This window comes from Macrobrachium nipponense, chromosome 2, assembly GCF_015104395.2.
Source record: "Macrobrachium nipponense isolate FS-2020 chromosome 2, ASM1510439v2, whole genome shotgun sequence".
Lineage (NCBI taxonomy): Eukaryota > Metazoa > Arthropoda > Malacostraca > Decapoda > Palaemonidae > Macrobrachium > Macrobrachium nipponense.
This window is the reverse complement of record NC_087201.1, coordinates 79,738,515-79,764,479: the sequence shown is the minus strand read 5'-3', so window position 1 is coordinate 79,764,479 and position 25,965 is coordinate 79,738,515. Positions and strand designations below refer to the sequence as shown.

The following is a 25,965-nucleotide window of genomic DNA, read 5'->3' as shown; positions in this document are numbered from 1 at the left end:
TGAAGGAAGTCCCAGTCTTCTCTCTCAAACTCCAGGTACTAAAACTGTCAAACATATCAAGTAATGGGACGGATGGGGAGGAGCTGTTGTGTTGTTGCCACAAAGTGTTCATCGAATTTCTCTCTCTCTCTCTCTCTCTCTCTCTCTCTCTCTCTCTCTCTCTCTCTCTCTCTCTCTCATTTACTGAGACTCGAGAAATTTCATAGTACATGTACTATTTGTTTTTAATACTTTAAAATAGTAATAATAATAATAATACTAATATAACTGTAATTACAAAATTCATATTATTTGATAGTATTTTAAAGAGATACAATAATCTATCCATTTCACTTGTTTAATTAAGGATAACTCCTCTCAAATAAGGATAACTCTCTCTCTCTCTCTCTCTCTCTCTCTCTCTCTCTCTCTCTCTCTCTCTCTCTCTCTCTCAGCAAAAGAATTGACATACAGACAAACATAATTGTTCAGTCCTCTCTTTCTCCCTTCTCTGGAATAGATATACTATGTATTTATGGGAGGGGAAGTAAGTGTTGCCTATAGAAGTTCCTTTCAATCTGTTGATATCGTAAGGAGTTATTCTCTCTCTCTCTCTCTCTCTCTCTCTCTCTCTCTCTCTCTCTCTCTCTCTCTCTCTGTTATTGGCTGTTTATATATTTCTAATGGTAAAATGTTTAAGATGACTTTGGAATGATATTAATAATACCAATTCAATGGTATCTTTGATGTGGGATGATACTTTAAATATATATTTGGTATTTGAACTTTCAAGATATGCAGATATGGGCATTTTTAGAGGGGAGTTCTAACTATTGGCGGGTTTGCAGTATTTGCGGGTGTCCCTGGTACGCATCCCCCGCGAATACGGGGGAAACGCTGTACATATAGAGGCATAATGGGACAGATGCTGACCAATAGGAGAGCAGGATCTTACGGTGGTGACTACCATCAGGAACCAATGGGAGAGCGGGAGGATGGTGGCGAGTACTGAGTTGGCGGCGCATGAATTTTAAAATTATTCTCGGCAGCCTGGGCTAATCTCAGACTTTACCCTTTCGCAACCTGAATTATTTTCTTACACAGAAGCAAACAAATCTTCGTTTTTGCTTTTGTAACCTGGATTTTTATACATTCAACTTACCTGTCAGATATATACATAGCTATTACTCCGTCGTCCGACAGAAATTCGAATTTCGCGGCACACGCGGCAGGTAGGTCAGGTGATCTACCCCCCGCCGCTGGTGGCAGGGAATAGGAACCATACCCGTTTCTAATTCATAATTTTTCTGTCGCTGGAATGTAAACAACGTTTGCAGTTCCTCCTGACTTGATTTTTGGATTTCATCGCCATCGATCTACTGGGCTATCTTTTGCAGGGAAGTACTGGATCTTTGGTTCGGCATACGCATATTAATTTGTTTTTATAACTTTGGCTTCGAAAATTTCGAAGAATTGTTTACAGTACGTGTAACTACCGAACTTTTCGGTAGACACTCACATAGTTTGCAAGAAGGAAAATTTAATATTTATTCATAATAACGTGTAGTAAATGTTAGAATTGATTGAGCTAACTTCCTTCTTGAGGATGTAAGGAAAGAATAGTTACGCTTCCTTTAGAAGTTTATATAGCTCTCGTACTAACGAGCAGTTAGAGCATTAACAATACTAGTAGTGTGATATCCTCATCTCCTTACTTCACAGAATCTTCAAATTCATATTGCAAATTGAAGACAAAGGAATGTAGCTCAAAATACGAGCTATTGAAAGGTAAGAAGTGATTTAGTGTTAGTGCATGGAGGGTGCTTCTGATCGGCTCTGTTTCGCTCCCAGGCCTAGACCTCTTCCAAGCTCATACCCAGAGGAGAAGGAAAGTCGAAAGCCTTACGGAGGTTATGGAGAATCCCCTTCGATCAGGCGTCCCTCGGCAGGATCTGTAGAACGTCCCAGACTGCCAAGTTCGCATTGGAAGGCGTCCTAATTAGTAGAGGTGCGTCGATCGGCTCTGTCTCGCTCTCAGGCCTAGACCTCTTCCAAACTCACAAGCCCAGAGGAGAAGGAAAGTCGAAAGCCTTACGGAGGTTATGGAGAATCCCCACCGATCGGGCGTTTCCCTCGGCAGGATCTGTAAAACGTCCCAGACTGCCTCAGGGATAGCCATTGGAAAAGGCATCCTTTAAAAAGTGCGTCTGTTCTTCAGGTTTCTTCATTCTTACATCCGAAAAGACGAAGGAATGTACAGTTTGAGGGTTCGGACGATCTGGCTCGTTCTCTGAATAAGAGAACACTGACTCACTGAGCGAGAGGCTGAGAGCCAGCCAGCAAGCTAGCGCGAGCACGTTCCAACAGACTAGCACGAGCCGCGTTCCAACAGACTAGCGCGAGCCGCGTTCCAACAGACTAGCGCGAGCCTCGTTCATACAGTTAAACGCGAGCCGCGTTCCAGCAACTGAGTGCGAGCCGCGTTCCAGAACTTTTTTCTTGGCGCAAGGCGCCTTCAAAGAGAAAACAGATGCTTAACTAAGGAGCCTTATAATAGAGTGGCAATCAGAAGGATGCTTCCATGAACGTTTACTGGCAAGAGGCTCGTTATAACAAGACTAGAGGGCGCTCGGATCTATTAGGGGCGCACTGGGACCTTCCACGCAAGCGGAAAACCATTCCAGGAGCGAGTCTCCTTTCTAGCGTGCGGAACATTCCATTGGCGCGCGGAACTATCCAGACGCCAGGCACTAGGCGCAAGGATCCAGACGCCAGGCGTCAGAAGATTCCAAAATCTTCATTTGAGAGAGAGGTCAGTCGCGAGACTCCTCTTTGAGTTTTTAACTTGAGCAACTTTCCCCTGGCAAATGTGCAAGATGTCGCACAGGCAGCCGTTGCTTTTGTCAGAAGGATTCTGATACTAAGAGAAGCCCCTTTTCATTATTCAGAAGACTCCTGTAGTTAGGCAGTTCCTCTCAATGAGGACTCTTTTCCTTCATCCATGCTCTTCCCTCGTTTTGAGGATAGGCAAGAACTTTGTGGAGTTTTTCTTCTTAATAAGAATCTCATCGACGTTGGTTATGATCGCGGATAGGAAATATCTACTTCCTTCCGTAAACCCTAGTGATGAACAGGAATTCTATCTCTTCCGCGATTTATGAGGAAAACTCACGAAGATTTAAAGAGTTCCTGGATTAACTTCGTTCCTTAAGGATATATATATACTCTTTCTTTCGTTCTATTTAACGAAAAGAACGAAGATAGTAGAAGGTAGTAGAGTTCTACTGTATGAGAATACGATACGGTCAAATCATAAACACATACCGTAGTTACTTCTTTTCTGTGCAACTCAATTACCAGTATCCTTCTAGGACTTCCTAGGAAGGACTACGCTTAAAGGGATATTAAGACAACACCTACTTAGCTTCTAGATTTATCGAAGTCTTGTTTCCCTTAAATATGCTTTAATAAGAACTTCCTGAAGTTCGATAATAATTTTATAAAATTCCTTTATTAAATGGAGTAGCTGGCAACTCTGGAAGAGTAAGCGGGGACTGCTTTCGCTGAGAGCCTGAGACCAACGCAGTACGCCTACCGCCTTGTAGACTGTCAGTACCATGTAGGTGTCAGTCATGAGCGGTCGGGTGTATCTCTCTCTCCTGCGGGATGGAATAACTTCCGTATCTCTCCCTACAATCGCGGTCTTAACCTCGGATTGAGGGGATAGTTAAGCTAACATAAATAAATATTGTATGCCTTTTGCTAAGAAGCTTTCAATAAGAGAGATAGTACAACCTTTCAATGCTGTTTACCGTAGGTAACATTATTAAAGGATTCTATCGCAGCGAACATTATATTATGTAATGCTCTCAGGCTTACGAAAGCATAGCTTATTAGAGTACCTGCTCAGAAGATGGATGAGTCGGATGGGAAACATTCTCTTTGGGGCAGAACTTGTTTCCCTGAATGGACTATACTACGTATATAAAGCTTTTTTCCTACTAAGAACGAATTAACATGTGAAAGGATGTCGGGTACCATTAAAGGCACAAGTGTTCTGGCACATAACATAAGAAGAATTAGAAGAAAGCGCCAGTCTGGCGCAATGCTCCAGAAGCGCCAGCCTGGCGCAAAATTTGCGCCAGAAGCGCCAGCCTGGCGCAAATTTGCGCCAGAAGCGCCAGCCTGGCGCAGTGCGCAGACACCATTTTCCAAGATTTTTCGTTTTAGAGTTATTAACCTAAGATTCCAGTAGCCTCTCGGACACCAAGCTCGGTAACGGCAAAATTCGTTCCTGATTTCGTTACCCATTTAATCACTTAGGTCAATTCCACGACACTCTCATATCGCAAAGAGCATCGAGAATCTCTCGCTCCTATTCGCGTTAACAAAGAGATCCTTCTCGATCGACGATAATAACTGTTAACATGTTTAACATTATTGGAAAGAGTTGTGAGAAAACCTGCGGAAAGTCTTCTTCATAGATCTCTCAGTAAGATAGAAGACGAACAGGCTTCCTATAGACTGACTTCACCTTTTCCTACTTCTCCCCCGATTGAAGATGACGGGGGAAAAGCTTCAAGGAAGATTATCTTGGCAGTACAAGAGCAACTGGCCTCTTTGGTGGGAGTGTTAGCGCCTCGTAGGAAGGACGTTGCGCTTCAATCAAGAAGTCTCGTCCTCTCTCCCCTGCGAAGCGAGAGGCGTCATGCAGACGTGAGCTTCCAAACATATCGCAGAGGCTTCGGTTTCGAGAGCGAGGATCGGGAGAATCTTACGGAAGACACGTAACGCGAGAGAGACGTGAGACGTCGTCAAGACATGAAGCGTCATTTAAAGCTACTTTTAGACGCGAGGCTACCAACCAAAAAAATTTGCGCCAGTTAGGACGCCTTTTGAGAGCGAAGCGTCTTCCAGGCGCGAGGCATCATCCAGACGTCAGCAGCCACACAAGCGGGAGGCGTCAGCCAGGACGCTTGGCGACTAGAAGCGTCATCCAAGCGGGAAGCGTCATCCATTTATGGAGAGAAGCCTGGGCTGTTGGCGCCTTCCAGGGACTATTAAAGCGGGGAAGAGGAAGGAATATCATTCCCTTAGCCCCTCTCCTATTAGGAGTTTGTCTCCTCCAGAGGAAAGACGTACTGAATTAGCAGCGGAGACTCATCTAGACCGAGAATTAGAAGTAAACTCGGAGGAGCAGTATCAAGGAAGAGAAGGACTGTCGAACTATAAAGTTTTGACAGCCTGGCTTCTAGAGGAGTATGGAGACGACGTGACTCCTGCCTCTCCTCCTTCTCCGCGCTCTCTTTTCTCGAGTGCAAAGACGAAGAAATCTTCGTCTTTTCTTAGAATGAAGCCAGCCATTTCGATGAAGAGGGCTCTTCAGTCTTTAGACTCTTGGATGAAGTCGAAGAAGGAATTAGTTAGACGGTCTTCTGCTGCCTCCAGCGGAGACTAGCTGGTAAAAGAGGCATTTGTGTCAGACGGGAGAGAATATGGGTATTTCTCTTCCGTCTACGTCAGAAGCGGACTTTTCGACCTTAGTTGACGCTTCACGTAGACAAGGTTTGAACTCGCCCGTATAACTTGGGGCATTTCAGAACTGGACCATCTCCTCAAGGGACTCTTTCATGTATTGGAAGTTTCAACTTCTTAGATTGGTCCCTTGGGGTGATGTCCAAGAAAGCCCATGATCTGAAGGACTCGAACCAGAAGTCCTTCTGTGTATTTCGTCTTGTAGACAAAGCGGTTTCAGGATGGCTCGGTTGAGATCTCCTCTTTATTTGGAGCAGGTCTTCTTAAAAAGAGGACAGTATATGTGCCTTTTTAACCAAAGCGGTCTCCCACGCTCAGAGGCAGCGCTTCTGTACTCGCCTTTGTCTGACTTTTTGTTCCCTTCTCAGTTAGTGAAGGACATTTCTCGTTCATTAACTGAGAACGGTAGGACTCAAGACCTTCTGACGCAGTCAGCAAGGAAGAAGAAACCTGCAGACAGCCTAAAGAACACTGTCATTGTCTGATGAGGAGAAAAGACCGGGCCTACAACCTGACACAGATGCGCTAGATGCGAACATATAGGACAGATAAGAGTGTCCGATGTGGACATTGCCAGACATCCTCGAGACTCTACCAAGCTCGAAGCTCCCGGCAAGTGGGGAGGATCCAACCAGGCGCGAGGCGCCAGGCAGGATTGGGGGCTTGGGGGGGGGGAGTGGGGGGGGGGGGGGGGGGGGGGGGCGCATGGGGGGGGGGGGCAGGAGCGAGGCGCAGGCAGGAGCGCGATGGGGGCGCCAGGCAGGAGCGAGGCGCCAGGCAGGAGCGAGCGCCGTAGGCGAGGCAGGTGCAGAGTCGAGTACCAGCCAGCCGCGAAGCTCCAGGCAGGCGCAAGGCGCCACTCCAACCGGGCGCTAGACGCCAGCCAGGCGCAAGGCGCCAGCCAGGCGCGAAGCTCCAGGCAGGCGCGAGGCGCCAGGCAGGCACAAAAGCGCCAACCTGGCGCGAGACGCCACCGCAGGCCACGAGGCGCCAGCCAGGCGCGAGCAGGCCAGCCAGGCGCAAGCCAAGCTTTAGGTGCGAATCTCCAGCTAAGACGACAGGACGCCGAGGTGAGACGCCAGCAGGCGCGAGACGCCAGGGCAGCGCGAAGCACAGGCAGGCAGGCGCGAGGCGCCATCCAGGGCCAGGCGCCAGCCAGGGGCCAGGCGCCAGCCAGGCGCAAGCCAGGCTCTGGGCTTCATCCAGAAGAGATCTGTTGCAAAGAAAGCCCTGGTCTTCTTTAGAAGAGTGGAATCTCTAAAGCACTTCTTGAGTAACTTGATGTTTTCCTTCAAACAGCTAAGAATTTAAAAGCGCTTGAAGTGCGAGCTTTAACAATTCTTGTTCTTTCCATAACAATATGTCGTGAGAGTCATATTAGCTGTAATAACGGGAGATGCAACTCTGTGTTGACTTCTCTTTGCACGAAGGAGATCAAGTGGGCCTATGAGAGATCCTTCTCTCTTTGTTATACGTGTCCACGGATGCGTTTGCTGGGATAGGGAGCCGACACTGATCCTTAACTAGTAAATTAAAATTTTTTTTAATTTTAACATAAGTGTATTATTTTCTGAGGTTATTTGAAATGAGTTTGGGGATAGCTCTTTTCAAATTAAGCACAAACCCTCGTGTTAGGATCAGGTGATCGGGATCGGTGTTGTGCTCCTTAAATTATGCCAATAGGCATTGGTGTATTGTCATGTAAGTGGATAAGACCCCATTGACAAATGACCACTAGATTCTGTCAAGTAAGTGGATAAGACCCCATTGACAGATCTACAAGAACTCTTAGCCATAGGTCATACTCGCTGAGTCTCTTGAGACGAAGCAGACTACTAGCAATAGCTAGGAAGTCGACCCTTCGTCTAACACATAGGAAACCAAGGTTTTTTATTTATTTATTACCTACAACGTATGTTGTTTACCTGTCTATTCAGTAATAGCTGTCTTTTACCCTCCACCAATGGTGTGAATCAGCTATGTATATATCTGACAGGTAAGTTGAATGTATAAAAATGATATTGTTATGATACAATAAAGTTTTATACATACTTACCTGGCAGATATATACACTTAAATGGCCCTCCCAGCCTCCCCTCAGGAAACAGCTGGAAGAAAAATTATGAATTAGAAAACGGGTATGGTTCCTATTCCCGCCACCCAGCGGCGGGGGGGTAGATCACCTGACCTACCTGCCGCGTGTGCCGCGAAATTCGAATTTCTGTCGGACAACGGAGTAATAGCTATGTATATATCTGCCAGGTAAGTATGTATAAAACTTTATTGTATCATAACAATATCATTTTTCATACATAGGGACTTTCATATGTAGAGGCTCCACTGTATATGTGTTTTTTGTTTTTTGCATTATAACTTTTGGGGCAGTTTTTGGTGTAGTTATAATGGGAATCAGGTAGTTTGGTATTTATAGGTATTGTTGATGACATAAGGACTGGCTGCTTGACAACTCACGCTGCTTCCATTGTCAATCTGACATTGGACCAGCCACTGGGTTGTTGGCACTGGCGACTACGCTTCTCTCAAAGTCGATGCTGACTTAGGACTAGCCACTGGTTCGCTTGTCCTGACAACTCACGCTTCTTCCATTGTCTTTCTGGACAGGAAATTAGTCAATGGATTGTCTGCTGTCATATGGTGACTCATTCGCCATCTACTTTTTGTCTCACCTGTTTTCTCAGAGTCAGACAGTCATGTGAGATCAGGCGACATTTAGTAGCTCTGAGTTTGTTGTTGACAAAATTGGTTGCGTTGATACACCCTCCGATGATCGTTTAACATGAGGCCAGTTTGGACTGTCAGGCACTCATCCTTCGGGACTGAGTCACCTTTTGCTTCACACTCCTTTCTCTTGGCACCAGAGAGCTTGAGTTAGGAGTTGCACATGGGCTGATGTCGCTGTTGGCTACGTTGGGCTGCGTTGATACACCCACAATGTTTGCCTAGCTTTGAATCCAGGCACTTATCCTTCGGGAAAGAGTTGCCAATACCTGCTCCTATCTCTTGGTGCCAGACATTCGTGAGAGAGCAGGTGTTGTTGGTGGTTGCAGTGCTTGATGAAGTCATCAGGGTGCAGCCTTGCTGTCCTCGATGTCGTCTGACTTGTCACCTGGTTGGTCACCTGACTTGTACAGATGGGCAGACTTCTGCACTTACTCCTTGTCCTTTACTACCGCAGTTCGGCGACATTATAGTAGGAGACTTTGAGATCTTAGTATCTTAGACTTTGGGTTGACATTTTAACTCAGCATATGATATATATTTCTTTGTTTTTTATGTCCTGTTATTAATTTTTTTTCTTCCTTTTTCACTAATTGGATTAAGTTGGTTCCTCCTATTCTGCCCGAAAGGGAAATTATATTCAGATTCCCTCCTCCTTTTCAATGTGGTAAATTGGGCTAGATAAATTATATTAAGGTAATGTTTATTAATATGGAATTTTATAATAAAATTAATAATACTTACCTGTATAATTTATCTAGTCCCACCCATCCCACCCCATGATCTGTCAATCACAACTGATTTTCAAGGGAAGGTTTTGTAACTGTCAATGGCAGTGTTACCAACTGGTGGGCAGAATAGGAGGTAAAAGGGTTGCCAATGTGGTAAATTTTGGTGCAATTTTTTGGGATTTCAGGCTAGATAAATTATACAGGATATTCACTCTCTCTCCACAAGATATATAAATATATATATATATATATATGTATATATATATATATATATTCCTATATATAGTATATATATATATATATAGATATATCTATATGTATATATATACATGTATATTATAGTATATAATATCTATATACATGTATATATATGTATATATATATACAATATATATAATATATATATATATATATATATATATATATATATACTATATATATATATATATATGATATATAGCATATATACACTATATATATATATATATATATATATATATATATATATATATCTATATATATATATATTCTATATGTATATCATGTATATATATGTATATATATACATATATAGTATCTATGTAATCTATATATCATATATACATATATACATATATATCGAATATCTATATCATATATACATAATATCATATATATATATATATATATATAGATCTATATATATATATCTCTTATACTATTTATATATATCTATATATATATACATATATATATCTATATATATCATATATATATATATTATATATATATATATATTATATATCATATACAGTAAGTCCTCGGGTTACGCTGGTCTCGACTTACGATGTTTGTGGTTACGAACGCGCCCCCATAAAAATATAAAAATAATATTTTGCGTCGTTCCGTCTTACGCGGTTTTAGCGTCGTAAGCAACGTAAACAAACGCGAACTAGTTCCAGGCGCACGGCGGAAGAATACGCTTTGTGGGGGAGAGGACGGCGTCGCTTCGCTACGCTCAGGTCCTCGCCCATACGCCATTTTGGTTGTTTACACTGCCTCTCTCTCCCTCGTGTTGTATCGTTTTTGTAACTTTTTGCTCTTTGTTATGGCTCCCAAGCGCAAGGCGGACTCTTCTGATGGTAGTGCATCGAAGAAAAGAAGGCCATCACCATGGAAATTAAAGTGGACATTATAAGCGATCCGAGAAGGGAGAAACGCCAACAAACATTGGCCGCTCGCTTGGCCTTAGCCGTTCGACCGTTGCTACCATTATCAAAGATTAAAGAGCGCATCGTTGAACATGTGAAAGGATCTGCTCCTATGAAAAGCGACAGTGATAACTAAGCAGCGTAGTGGTCTAATAATTGAAATGGAAAGGTTATTGGTGCTTTGGTTGGAAGACCAAAATCAACGGCGTATCTGCCTCACCTCAAGAATCACCTGCCTCAGCATCTCCAGTACTAGTATGTTCTGCCTCACCTCAAGAATCATCTGCCTCAGCATCTCCAGCAACTTCTGGAGGTTCTTTTTCTCTTCACTAACCTCCCCCAGTCTCTCCAGCACCGCAGCTTCCTCTCCATGTGCAAGCCAATCAAACTAATAAAGGTAAAGGAATTGTTCTCTCGTTGTTATTGATAGGTATTTACATTAAATCATGTGGTATTTTTCAATGTTCCGACTTACGCTGAAAATCGTGTTACGATGCATCGTAAGAATGGATCTACGTCGTAACTCGAGGACCCCCGTATATATATATATATATATATATATAGTATTATATATATATATATATATATATATATATATATATATATATATATATATATATATATATATATATATATATATATATATATACGTATACGTATATATATATATATATATATATATATATACAGGCAGTCCCCCAGGGTTACGACGGGGTTTCCGTTCTTGAGACGCGTCGTAAGCCGGAACGACGCTTGGAAATAGTCTTAAACTAATAAAAAGTTATAAAAAACCTTACTTGTAATCCTTTGGTTACACTACATGTTGTTTCCTGTAGTTTTATGTACAACATGGAGTTATTTTCATAAAAGAATGCTGGTTCTTGAAGGTAAAAACTATTGTAATCCTCTGGTGACACTACATTCTTGAAGTTTTATGTACAACCTGGAGTGATTTTGCAAAATCTTGAGGGCTACAAGAACAGCTGATTACTATTTACGTATCATATAGACTAATTAAAGTAAATGTATCTTTAAATAGGCTTATATATTAGTATCAACAAAACATTTCTGCCATGAGTCAGAGGCCGTTTAATGAAACGAACATTCTCTGTCCTATCTGTTCAGAAAATAAACGTTACGTCAATCCCCGAGACCATTGTTGCCAAAGCGTCTCTCTCTCTCTCTCTCTCTCTCTCTCTTCTCTCTCTCTCTCTCTCTCTCTCTCTGATCAAATTACATTGGAAACTTGACATACGATTGCCCTAATATACGAATGTTTTTGAGATACAACAGAAAATTGCGAAAATACAAGCTTTGATATACAACGAAATATTTGAGATACGATTTTGCGATGAGTGTTAGTTGTATAGGAGACCGATAAATGGCGTTCAGTCTGTTTGTTTGTTGGTGCTGCATGTTAACACGTCGTTGTTTAGTTCGTTTGTATTTGCGCCTATTTTTCGTGTTATTTTGTCTATTTTATTATTAACCATGGGTCTCAAAGCTAAAGACAAAGCAGGTGATAAGAAAAAACCCAAGAAAATGATTTCGATGGAAGCAAAAACATGAAATTATAGCAAAGCATGAACGTGGCGTTCGTATCGTCGATTTGGCAAACGACTATGGTCGAAATCCTTCTACAATATCCACGATCATCAAGCAGAAGGAAGCTATAAAACACCCCGAGACCAGTTGCCAAAGCGTCTCTCTCTCTCTCTCTCTCTCTCTCTCTCTCTCTCTCTCTCTCTCTCTCTCTCTCTCTCTGATCAAATTACGTACTGGATAATGTCTCTCTTTGGATACTTCGATTTTGCCAATATTGAGGCTACAAGAACAGTTGATTACTATTTACGTATCATATAGACTAATTAAAGTAAACGTATCTTTAAATAGGCTTATATTATTAGTATCAACAAAAACATTTACTGGCATGAGTCAGAGGCCGTTTAACGAAACGAACACTTCTCTGTCCTTAACTTGGAGCGTCGGAAGACGCCCTCTCTCTCTCTCTTCTCTCCCTCTCTCCTTCTCCTCTCTCTTCTCTCTCTCGCTTCTCTCTCTCTCTCTCTCTCTCTCTCTCTCTCTCTCTCTCTTGATCAATTACTGGATAATGTCTCTCTTTGGATACTTGAATTTGCGTTGTAATCTAACCAGAAACTTCGTTTTGTTATTATTACTGGGAAACAAGCAATGATTTTTCATTATTTGCGCTTTTGGACTGTTATATGTAAACTAGTATGTATTCATTCGCTCGGAAACTAGTTCCGCATATGAGGCGTCACTAAAAAAACATAGAAAAAATACAACATAAAAAGTGTCGAAAATCATCATAATCTCAAATTTTTTTTTGTTGGTTATCTAACCAGAAACTTATTTTTATTAATATACTGTGCTAAACTATAAAGGATTTTATCATAGTATGCGTTTTTTAAAAAGCGTCGTTAACTCGGAGCGTCGGAAGCGTCAGCGTCGTAACCTCGGAACAAGCGTCGTAACCCAGGACGGATTTTTCCATTGAATATTTAAGAAAAAGCGTCGTAACCTCGGAACGTCGTAAGCCGAAAAACCGTGTAAACCCGACCGCTGTATATATAATATATATATTATATATACTATATATATATCTAGTATTATATATATAGTCTCATATATATATATAGATATATATATATATACGTATATATATATATATATAATATATATCTATATATATATATATATATTATATATATATATATATATATATGATATATATTATATATATATATAATCTATATATTATATAATATATATATAGTATAGATATATTCTATATATATTATATATATATCTATATATATGGTATAATTATATATATATAATTATATATATATATTATATATATATATATATGTTATATTATTATATATATATATAATCTATATATATATATATAATATATATAATAGATATATATATAATAATATATATATATATATATATATATATTTATATATGTGTGATATATATGTATATATGTGTATATATTATTATATATTGCTACTTTCAAAATGCATGTTTTCCCCTCTTTGAAATGTCTTGTAGATTGTGTAACATTTTTTCAGATTCCTAGATAGCTTAGAATAGGATGTTTTAAAATGTGTGTTCAGATTTTGCATTAACGTCTTGTAAAAGAATATATATCTAACGTAAAGAGAGAGATCCTTGTCTTTTCAAAGCTGCAAATGTTTAACTTTTATGTCAGCACTTTGAAATTAGAAGTCTGCGAGATCCGTTTGCGTCCCTGCTCTGTCAGCGCGTTTGATAATGAGCTCGACTCTTTTTTACGTGGTCATCAAAAACATGTCAATCTTAATTATGTTACCCTCCGTTTCAATCGAGTACGTATCTGTTGAGCAGTCTTGTCTTGTACGCGTATATCTTTGTCAAGTCCCACGTGGATGTTGCACATTGTGTGTGTGTAAGATTGCGTCAGATTTCAGAACTTTCGAGAAGCTTTCGTGCCTAGAACGTTTTGAGACATCTGCTCTGTCATTTCCATAAAAGGAAGAAGATTTTCATTCGATCTTAAGACCTCGAGGCAGTTAGATCTCCCTCTCTCTCTCTCGCTCTCTCTCTCTCACTCGACATCGAGATTAAATTAACGTAACGTAAATTTGGTCACTCATATTGTGAGAATTGTATATTTGATATTTCTTAGAATTTATTTAATTTATTTAATTTCTTTTGTGGAATCTGAACAAACATTTCGTAACGGCGCCTTGTTTTTTGTGAAAGTGTAATTTACAAGAGAAGAAAAGAAGTTGGTATACCAAAACAAGGTAAAAAGTGTGTTATATTTTTATTAGTTGCAACTAATAATTGTTAGGAACCAGTGAATAAACCTAATAATGGGATAGGGAGTGTGTTTAATTAATAATTGATAGGAACTGTTGTCTGTTACGAAGGTTTGGTAAAAAACTGTTGGTTAGTATTTTTGAATGAAAAAGATTTACACTTTTACACATTGCTGATATTTTTTGTATTTGTGTCTGTTCCATTGTTGGTGCACTTATTCATTTTCTTATTGAAGTGTCTTTTATTTTATATTTTCATTTGCATTCACCATTTAATTTGACTTAGTTATTTTCATTGCTTTATCATTGCACATTTAATTAAATTTTAACAACTTGTGAATTTATTTTTGCATTTACTTAGAATTCTTTTCAAATTTTATTGTTATTTAGCACTTGTGAATTAATTTCAAATTTTCGTTAGTATTGCCTAACACTTTTGAATTTTGATTGAATTAATTTTCTTGAATTTTGATATAATTAATTTTGATTTAATTTTACTTATTTGATTCAAGAATTAATTAAACTTTACTTTGTTTTCAAGTAACAGTAATTTTCCCTGATATTGTGAATTTCACTTAAAATTTTGAATTTAATAATAAATTTGTATTTAAAAATTTTTATAAGTGTTTTTCTTTATCTTACACCAGTATAAATATATATAATTATGACTATATTATGATAGGTAGAGACATAGAGTGGTAATTGATTTGCTTTCCTTCAATTTAATTGAAGTGACTTAGAACAAGGAAAGTACTTAGACTTCTGAAATCAGGGAAATACTTAGAGTTTGAAAGTTGTTGAAGGAGTGATGCCCTTTGATTAATTTAATTACTTACAAGATTACCTCACACCTGTTTTGATGAACTTAGTCTGATTTTCTGCAATACTGGTAAGTGTTAAGGGATCACTGTGCCTTTAGAGTATTCAGTCGTTTAAATGTGTTATGAGGGTTTCAGGTGTCTGCTTTTGGTGAGGGTAAGATTTGATGCATGGTAACCAGATACTTGGCACTTTGTAACAATATATATATGTATATATATATCTATATATATATATATATATCTTCAGATTAATTATATATATATATATGATATATACCACACACATACAATACATACATAACATACATACATATGATATATATATATCTATTAATATTTATTATATATATATAATTATATATTATTATATATATATATATATAATATATATATGTATGGTATTGTATGTCTGTATATATATATACTGGTAATATATAGTTAAAACCCACAAATACTTAGAACCCCCTCTAAAACACTTATAAATGCCTATCTTGAAAGTTCAAATACCAAATGTATACCTTAAATAATGTCCTAATTCAAATATACCTTAAATTACAATCCTATTACTCTACTAATCTTTGAGATTATATTATTAATATAATTTCAGTCACCTTAAACATTTTACCATTAAAAATATATATGTACAGCCCATAACAGAGAGAGAGAGAGAGAGAGAGAGAGAGAGAGAGAGAGAGAGAGAGAGAGAGAGAGAGAGAGAGAGAGAGAGAGAGAGAGAGAGAGAGAGAGAGAACTACAAACATTGTACTCAATGCTAGTGACTCCTATTTCAGATTCATTACATGACTTAATGTTCTGTTGTAAAATATGCCCTGTATCCTACCTCCTGTCAATGTGGAATCATCTAATTAATTATACTGGGTATGGGAAAGTTAAATATATGAAAATTACATTTTTATGATAAAGTTTTATATATACTTACCAGTAATTATTGGTTGAGCCCTCCCTCCTCCCTGCTGATGGACATGCGGCATAAACAGAATGAGGTTGTCCACTAGTAGTTCTTGGTATTCCCATTAGTGGGTGGTACCAGTCACCTGCACTAAATCTGTGAAGCATTACACACAAATTTTTTTAATTTTTAAGCTGCCAATGCAATAAATTGTTAGCCAAGTTATTACTGGATAAGTGTATATATAAAACTTTATCGTACAAATTTCATTTTCAGGCTGTCTGTAGTGCAAAACTGAAATTAACTGAGCGGGGTTGTGGATGCTGAGTTTGTTTATGAGACTACATATTTTGCTCCTGTAGAGTGCTGTGTGTTTTTGTTGTGTCATTTTTCTGATTAACTTCAGTATTTGAATGTTTCCATCTGTATTATAATCTCCTGTGCTTTTTTTTCTCTTAACAGTGTTTCTCATAGTATATAGATATGCCACTGTATGAAACTTAGTATGAAACCATTAACTGTCTTGTGAATGCTTTCTCTTTTAGACATGGGAACACATCAAGATGTAGGCACCAGACTACAAGTAGTGTTGATATTGAACAGAACGTAAATCTTAAAGTGATTAGTTATGATGATACTGTTAGAAAACTGGACCACTACTATGGCATTGGTGAGTATTTGCAAATTGACTATTTAACCATTTGTATATAAAAGTAGTTCAGTATTTCTATATTTAACTTGATTTATGAACATACTGTTATAGTGAGATTGTTTCTTATAAAAAGATTTCCCACTACGTACAATGGTACCATGTTATAAAGTAGAAGGAAATGTACCGATACCAAAATTATCCCACTTTTGACCTGAATTTCTAGTACTGTACTGTACTTGAAAATCATTGGGATAATCTAAAAACTTCCAATGGGGAAAATCTACTGCAAAGCCAATCAGAACTGAATACATACTCAGCTGCACTATTAAGTTTTTGAAATAGAAATTAGTGTGACAATTCCAACCAAATGCTTGTACAGGCCTCAGTATTTCCCAGTTGTTCCAGATAGCCAGTTCATCCCTGATAACAAAGTACTTCTAATCAAGTATTAGTTTATTTTCTGTTTTTCTGTTTTTTAATACAGTGAAACGACAGCTACTTCAGAATCAGAGCATTACATTAGGCATCTTTCCAGCAACAAGTGCTGAAAAGGAAGTGGCTGATATTCGTACATCTGTTTATTGTGCTGCTGCTATATGGAGTTTATATCAAGCTTACAGGTATAGAATGATACTTTCAGTTATATATTTCAGTAATATATTTGCAGTTGCTTTTGCCTTTAAAATATTGCCTGAATTGTCATGGTTGTATAATAGCTAAAACCGTTTTATGTATATCAATGTTTTGGGTATCATAGATCATAGTTATAAAAACCTAAACAAATGAATGCCAGTTATGATATGTATGGAAAATTATTCAATTTATATTCTTTGTTTACAATAGACCCATCATTTACATTAGGCTATATTTGTGGCCTTTACATAAAAATTCTTGATTGTTCCTATACAATATACAAACTTTCAGTCCTTTACAATAGGAATTACAAGTGGCGTAGCTGGGATTATGGCCATTAAAACCTTTAACAAGGTGGTTGGGCAGTAACTACCACCCGGTAGGTGGGGAGACCCACCTGCCCGGTCGTAAACACTCCAATCTACTTGCAGCTGTTTTCTCGAAGACGTGTTTATGAGCTCTTGCTGACTGGTCATTAATCACGATTTTCCAGTGAGATCTTTCTTTTATTGTATATAAAATGTTTTGAATATAATTGATTGGTATTGATAATTAATATAGAAACCCACTTTTTGTGATAAGTTTTGCTAGCCGTCATTCCCCTTTGTGTATAAAGGGTTGGCGGCAACGGTTTATCTAAACCCTTATCACTTATTCTCGCCCTTTAATTTAAGGGTGTGACAGTACAAGCAGTCCCCGGGTTACGACGGGGGTTCCGTTCTTGAGACACATTGTAACCCAAAAATCGTCGTAAGCCGGAACATCACCAAAAATCCTAAGAAAACCTTACTTTTATTGCTTTGAGTGCATTCAAAACTATGTAAACTGCATTCTTATTGCATTTTGGATGAAAAAAAACCTTCAAACATTGATTATTTGGCATTTTTGGTGTCATATTTCTTCTGCCAGATGACTGTTGTAGGCGTCGTAACCCTGGAACATGCATTGTAACCATGGAAATAATTTCTGATGAATATAATTGAAAAGCGTCTTAACCTCGGAACGTCGTAAGCCGAACCTGTCATAACCCGGGGACTGCCTGTATATTTATTTGATATTTACGCTTTCGCTCTGAAAAATTTCTTGGGAAGAAATTTCGTAGGTTTAACCTTTGTTTTTTCTCTCCCTGTATTCCCCCCTTCTCCTTTGCCCTTTTTGCTAGCTTATTGGATGAAGAAGGGGGGAGATATGTGGCTATCCTGCCAGAGAAAATGTAGTAATCATATTAGTAGCATTGTCAGTTTTGATTTTTGTAATTTTGGAGCCTATATCAAAATCCTTGATGATCTGCACATACTCTTCCGTGATATTGTGTGTAGTATGGCATCCATGGCAAGCACTTCCAAGCTAGCACTACATTTTCAAATGATTAGTTTCTAATGTAATGAGCTGTGATTCTCAAGCATGATCTCATCTGGCGACCAGACTAGATATCAAGTGTTAGGAATATGATTTTTTAAACATCTAACTCACCTGGTAGTTATATATATAACTTACGTCCCTGACATCACGGCAGAATTTCAAAACTCGCGGCAATCGCCGATTGGGTAGTCAGGTGCACCACCTGTGCGCCCTCTACCCAGGTACGGGGAACCGTTCCAACTATTCCTCAAATCTTCCCTGCTGCTGCATCAGCGGCATCGTTGGAACTTCGCTCGCTTAGCCCGTGTTTTTTGCAGTTATTTGGTGAAGCACGCTTTGGCTTTCACTTGATTTGGATTTTTCTTGGCCCTTTTTGGATATTGTTGGTTTGACCCTTGCTTGTTTAGATCTCTCTTTTGAATTTTTCCAACATGACTGACTCTGCCTCGAGTGTAAGAATGTGTGTGAGAGGTTGTAAGACTCGGCTTGCTAAAGCCTCAATAGACCCTCATTCAATTTGCATTAAATGTAGAGGTAAGACTTGTGAGTTGGGAGATAGATGTGAAGAATGTGTGAATTTACCTGAGACTGAGTGGATAGAGTATTACCGCTATGTGCGGAAACTGGAGAAGGATAGGATCAGGAGAGCGAAGAGTAGCATGTCTCGCTCGTCTAAAGATAGTCAGGGAATTGACAATTCTATTTCCCTCGCTAATGAACCTATTGATCCACCTTCCGTAGTGGTAGTCCCAGATCCCCCTATTGATACAGGTAATGGTCCAACATTAAAGGACATGATGGCGGCCATTCAAGCCCTTGGTCAACGGGTAGAATCCCTTGCAGAAGACAGGGAGAAATTATGGTCTAATGTAAGAGATCTAAAAGTGACAAGTGATTCAAAAATTAGTGCAAGTGCAGTGGAGGGTGCAGCCGCTCGGATCTGTCGTGCTCCTAGTACTAGACCTCTTCCAAGCTCACCAACCCCTGTGAGAAGGAAAGTCGACAGATGAAGGTAGGCGAGAGGTTTTAGCTCCTGAGCGGTCGTCCCCTCGAGCATACCTGTTGACGATCCCCAGGACGCTCACCCTCGCCATTGGAAAGGAGAGGTAAAAGTGTTTTCTGCATCGTCGGACGACGCAGTTCCCAGACGGGGCTGGCGTCTGACTTTGAAATCTAGACCCCTCAAAAGACGATATCCGGTAGAGCAGCGTCAGGAGACGACGCCGCAAGCCCCAGGATGTAGTCATTGGAGCAGCCCGGAGCGCTTCCCTTCCAGCTCCGATGTTTGCTCTCCTACCAAACTCAGACGCAAGTTGTCGCACAGGCGGCCGTCGTCTTCGGTAGGAGACAAAGAAATGTCTGACGATTGGATGCCTTCGGTGCATGCTCCAGCTCCTCCTTCGGATTGGCACTCGTCTCCGGGACGTTCGTCTTAAACCGTACATGACGAAGAGAGAGAGATAAATGATGTTGCGGCTTCCCTAGTCTGTCCCCAGCAACAAGCAGCTCCGCAAATTTCGTTACTGCAAGATATGGAGCAGAAACTTTCCTCCTTAATGCAGGCCTATCAACCTACAACGACCAAAGACGTACGTAATCATCGAGCTCAGGACATTCTAGGAGCTGTGAGTCATCCTGAGGATTCGTTTGACGTGTGTCACACAGGCAGCGAGCGTTCAGCAAACGACCTCAAGGGTCGGCAGAACAGCAAACGTCAAAAGCTTGGACGCCAGGACGTCCGAGTAGCTGGACACCAGGATGTCATGCCTCAAAAGGCTGGACGCCAGGATATCGAGCATAAAGGTTTGGAACACCAGGACTCCAGACGTTAACAGGCTGGATGCCAGGACGCCAGGAGGCAAGAAATTGGACGCAAGGACACCGAGCGTCAAGAGTCTGGACGCCAGGCGTCAACAGGCTGGATGCCAGGACGCCAGGTGTCAAGAGGCTGGACGCCAGGACGCCAGGTGTCAAGAGGCTGGACGCCAGGACTCCAGGCGTCAAGAAATTGGACGCCGGGCGTCAAGATTCTGGACGCCAGGACGCCAGACGTCAAGAACGTGGAAAGCGTCAAGAAGTTCGACGCCAGGAAGCCGAGTGTCAGGATTCTCGACGCCAGGACGCCAGGCGTCGAGAACATACTTTGGAAACCCCGACGAAACATGACGTCGCTACTTCCGTTATGGGACGATCGGAAGAAGGGAATGATGACTTTCCCCCTTCTCCTTTTGATCCGATTGAAGAGTTTTCCGACGAAGAGGATCGGAAAGATCAGCATCCTTCGTCGGACTTAAAAAGGCTCATGAAGGTTTTCACGGAACTTTTTCCGGAAAACTTTATTCCTGCTGCCCCTCGTTCCCTGCCTTCAGAGATCACGCTAGGGAAGGCATCTAAGAAGTCCAACTTTACCAAGATGGTTTTATCATGCTCTTCCAAGAGAGCGTTGAGAATAATGAAGGATTGGATGGACACTAAGAGAGACCAAGGAAAGACAGTATCTGGTATGAGACTGGAGAAGCTCTCGGTCTGGGAGTTCCCGCCTTTTCCCAGGGGGACTTCTCGAGTCTTGTGGATGCCTCTCGTCGGATGGCCATGGGAAAAACGAAGGTTTTTTGGTCTACCTCTGAAATGGACCACCTCCTCAAAGGAATTTTCAGAGCCTTCGAAGTATTTAATTTCCTAGACTGGACTCTGGGAGCTTTGGTGAAGAAAATAGAATCCTTCAAGTCCACTGATACAGAAAAGCTTGTACATCTCATGTCATGTATTGACAAAGCTCTACGAGATGGATCGAACGAATTAGCGGCACTTTTCTCTGCGGGAATCCTTAAGAAAAGGGCCCAAATGTGTTCTTTCCTTTCGAATGGGGTCACACTCATTCAAAAAGCGGAACTGCTGTTTGCTCCCCTTTCCGCACACCTTTTCCTGCAAGAGTTGGTGAAGGAAGTCTCCTCTGCCTTAGCCCAAAAGGCCACGCAGGACTTGATGACGAAGGCAGCGAGGAAAGTTCTGCCAGCGAGTTTTGTGACTCAAAAGGTCAAAGAAACTGCTCCTGTGTCTCGAGTTTTCTCAGCCCTTTCGAGGTAGAACCCTCAGTAGAAGTAACACGAGACCTACGGGAAGGAGTGCAAAGAAAAGAGGCTTCAGACAAGGGCGAAGCAGGGTTTGACGGCACACTTCTTCAGACAGCGGTAGGAGCCAGGCTCTCCAACTTCGGGGAAGACTTTTCTTTCACTCTCTTGACTAGAGAATGAAGGGTATTGATTTCCAATCCTTAGGATGGAAGTTGTTGTAGAGAAACCTACAAATATAATACGTATATTACCCTCGCGACATGATTCTGTTAAGCAGTTGAATTGTCCGGGGTGTAGGCGCATACCGTAGTTAATTCTACGGATTGTGACCGAGACGACTAGTTTCCTAATTGAACTGCAACTCGGGACTGTTTGCAACTTCCCAGGAGTTACCAGTTTTGATTTTAAGATACTTATGGTATTGTCACGACAACACCACCTCAGCTTTTGTATTTACCGAAATCTATTTCGTTTAAATATAATTGCTCTAGCGTAATTTTTTTTTAACGCTCAATGATTCTAGCTGAACACATTCCTTCTTGGAATGGATTACATGGCAACTCAGGATGACAAGTGAGCGAGAACTAACTGTGTATTGGACTGCAGATGAGAGCCCAGTACCAGCTGGCTCTCCGAGATGCACGGTCGCTTTATATCTTCCCTACAATGATTGACTACCGAACCGTATCTCTGTCCAACAATCACGGACTTAGGTCTCTCTGATTAACGGGAATTCTCGCATACATGAATGACATCTACTGCATGGCCTTGGACATTGCGAGAATTTTCAACAGAGATATATCTTGGACTCTTTCATCTTTCTGTTTACCGCACGGTAACAGAAGTCTGTACTTGTCTCCCGCTGCATCCCATTGCGATAATGCGGAATGATCTCTTCAGACATCTGAGTTTGTCTTCAAAATATCTCGTATTCGTAGGTGTGCAATTGTTCATTGTTCACCCCGAATTAACAGATGTATACGGAAGACATCGCCTGCTCCCCGACCTGCCAGCTCTACTTCCAAATGATCAACCCATGAGAAGCAGTACTCGCTGTGTTTTTCATTACTGAAAAACGCCCCGCTTTTATTGCAACTACGATTCCTCACCGGACAGCAATGAAATAGCGGTTAGCGTTTTCAGTCCTTTGTAAGCACAGGTTCAGAATCTTGAGAATCCTTCTCTCGATTCGGCTGTGAAGACGTAGGTTGCATTCACTTTCCACCTTCGTCTTCAATGGAACATATTGTTGTTTCTCCATAGCTGAGATTCAACTACTATGAGAATGTCTTGCCATCAGGGGCCTCGGTCTCTAGAAGGCAATTGACTTTTGCCTGTTGGGTACATGCCTTAAGAGAATCATCACCTCGCCGTCCGGCATCGGTGACAAACAAATAGACAATTTGTATGATCTCTCGGCATAACCCTTTAAAAGGCGAAGGTCACGTGACTTGCCCGGATGCTTGGACAACTTACCTCACTACCGAACGCAGTCAGTCGGCAGCTGTCAGAGCGCTCGAGTCAGTTACGATCTACGCTGTGGACTTAGTTCGGTTGTTCCAGATCAATCATTACTTCGTCCTAATAGATTGTCCCAGTACCCATACCATTGACACCCACCATGGAGTGTCGCTGTCCTATCCACTATTGAGAAGAAGAAACTTCGTTGCAATGGGATAGGCGAATGCGAGACACTTCGCTGCAGACGGAAGAGAATGGTTCACAGAGGTACTGGAATGGATGGTGGACACCCCCAGAAGTCTCCCTTTGAGAGTAGATCTACTCAAACAACCCCACTTGGAAAGGTATCACCAAAACCTCCAAGCTCTTCAAGTAACTGCCTTCAGACTATCGAAAAACTCACAAGAGCTAGAGGTTTTTCGAAGGAGGCAGCTAGAGGGATCGCAAGAGCAAGGAGGTCATCCACCGTTAAGGTATACCAATACAAGTGAGAGACATTTAGAGGATGGTGCAAGGACAACTCTGTTTTCTTCTTCCAGTACCTCTGTAACCCATATAGCTGATTTCCTTCTGTACCTTAAGAGGAGTCGTAACTTTTCGACCTCGACCATTAAGGGATACAGAAGCATGTTGGCAGCGGTCTGCAGACACAGGAACTTGAACTTGTCTGACAATAAAGATCTCCAAGACCACCTCAGATCCTTCGAGACTACTAAGGAGAGACTACAGTCCTCGCCAACTTGGAATCTGGACGTAGTCCTGAAGTTTCTCATGAGTGATAGGTTTGAGCCTTTACAGGAGACATCATTGAAGGAGCTCACCATGAAAACTCTTTTCCTAGTTAGTCTAGCTACAGCGAAAAGAGTCAGTGAAATTCATGCCTTCAGCAAAGCTGTAGGTTTTCAGGCAGGGCAAGGCTATCTGCTCTCTACAGCTGGGATTTCTAGCTAAGAACGAACGCCCTTCTCAGCCCTGGCCCAAAGCGTTCGAGATTCCGAACCTGTCGGATATCACAGGTGAGGAAGTAGAAAGAGTTCTGTGTCCGGTAAGAGCTCTGAGGCATTACCTGGAAAGAACGAAACATTTGTGGCAATTCAGAGGTGCTTTGGTGTTCAGTCAAAAAGCCCTCTCTGCAAATGGCAAAGAATTCACTATCCTTTTTTATAAGGCATTTAATAAGGGAAGCACTTTCGGAATGTAATGAGGCGGATCTCAGGCTACTGAAAGTCAAGTCACACGAGGTTAGGGCCGTAGCAACCTCTGTAGCCTTTAAACAGAATAGATCCCTTCAAAATATCCGGGACGCAACCTTCTGGAGAAGCAAATCAGTGTTTGCGTCTCACTACCTGAAGCAAGTGCAAACTCTGTATGAAGACTGCTACACGCTGTGGCCGTTTGTAGCAGCTCATTCAGTAGTGGGAGAAGGGACTACCCCTGAAATCCCATAACCCAATACCCTTTCTCTTACCTTGGAACTATTGAATTTTTATGGTTGTCTGTGGAGACTGGACGCAGTCTTCTGCAATCATTGATCCTTAGTCAGGTGTATCAGCTTTCCTTGGTAGCGCCCGGAACAAGGGTATTGTAGGGAGTCTAGTCACATAGAGGTTTGACCTGTTGACAGTCTCCGAGAGGTTTTCAGCCCCCTGGGTGGATCGCTGGATCTCATAAGGAAAGCAGACATAATGAGGCAGGATATCATTGAAGCCAGCTTCCTTAACAGGTACGAACCCGTAAGTTGGTTTTTAATTAACACTTATGTCAATTCCAATGATGATAGCTGTCTCTGACCCACCACCAAAGGTGTCAGTCAGCTTTATATATAACTACCAGGTGAGTTAGATGTTTAAAAATGTTATTTTCATGATAAAATAAATTTTTGAACATACTCACCTGGTAGTTATATATAATTTAATTCCCACCCTCCTCCCCTCTAGAGACTATGAGCATGGAAGATCTGAGGAATAGTAGTTGGAACGGTTCCCCGTACTTGGGTAGAGGGCGCACAGGTGGTGCACCTGACTACCCAATCGGCGATTGCCGCGAGTTTTGAAATTCTGCCGTGACGTCAGGGACGTAAGCTATATATATAACTACAGTAGTACGTACCTCGAGATACGAAAGGCTCTACTTACGAAAAACTCGAGATACGAAAGCCAATGCGAAAAATTTTACTGCTCTACATACGAAAAGTTTTCAAGATACGAAAGGTGGTTGCTGTAAATTCCCGAGATTCGCCTGGACCACCGAGAACAATTTTTTAAAACTCCTGCGCCACCAACTGAGTAAACTCGCCACCATCCTCCCGCTCTCATATTGGTTCCTGATGCTAGTCACCCCATAAGGTCCTGCTCTCCTATTGGTCAGCCTCTACCCCTTCTGCTTTAAGTATTCTATTGGTAAAAGGTTGCTGTAAATTGAAAAACTTATTCATGCAATACATTTAATAAAAAAAAAACATTAGATAAAGATAGAATAAAGAATAGAAATGAATGGTTATTATACTGTTTGGTAGTTGAAGAGAGATAATGAAAATTTATGGCTTACTGTGTAAAAGTGATTGCTTGGCGATCGTTCAATACTCGTAAGTGCTGGATGTAAACAGACGTTTGGAAGCTTTTTTTTGGTTTGTTTATTATAGTTAATGGTTACTTAATAATTATTTGAAATGAGTACATGCAATACATTTAATAAAAAAAATTGTGAATTAGATATCATAAAATATAAAATAAATCAGACTGTCGACAAATACGTAATTTTTAGAATTCTTCTTCTTTTTTATTATTACGTTACGTATACGTATGTTTCATTATAGCTGTCAGTAACTCGGTATCTCCATTAGGTAAGGATAGAATAAAGAATAGAAATGAATGGTTATTATACTGTTTGGTGGTTTCATTAGTTGAAGAGAGATACTAATGACAATTTATGGCTTACTGTGTGCTAGGAAAAATGATTGCTTGGCGCTCGTTCGATTCTCGTAAGACGGGTAAGAGCTGAATGTAAACAATTGATTGGAAGGTTTGTTTTTTGTTTGTTTGT

General features: G+C 40.7%; 1 protein-coding gene across 4 annotated transcripts in view; it reads left to right on the top strand.

Moving 5' to 3' along the window:
- LOC135220697 (probable phosphorylase b kinase regulatory subunit beta) overlaps positions 1 to 25,965 on the top strand; it is a 329,203-nt gene that overhangs the window by 37,050 nt on the left and 266,188 nt on the right. For all 4 annotated transcript variants that reach the window (XM_064258095.1, XM_064258098.1, XM_064258094.1 and 1 more), the window contains exons 2-3: positions 16,287 to 16,411; positions 16,878 to 17,013. In XM_064258095.1, coding sequence (XP_064114165.1) covers positions 16,287 to 16,411; positions 16,878 to 17,013 — 261 coding nt within the window. The remainder of the gene's footprint in view (positions 1 to 16,286; positions 16,412 to 16,877; positions 17,014 to 25,965) is intronic.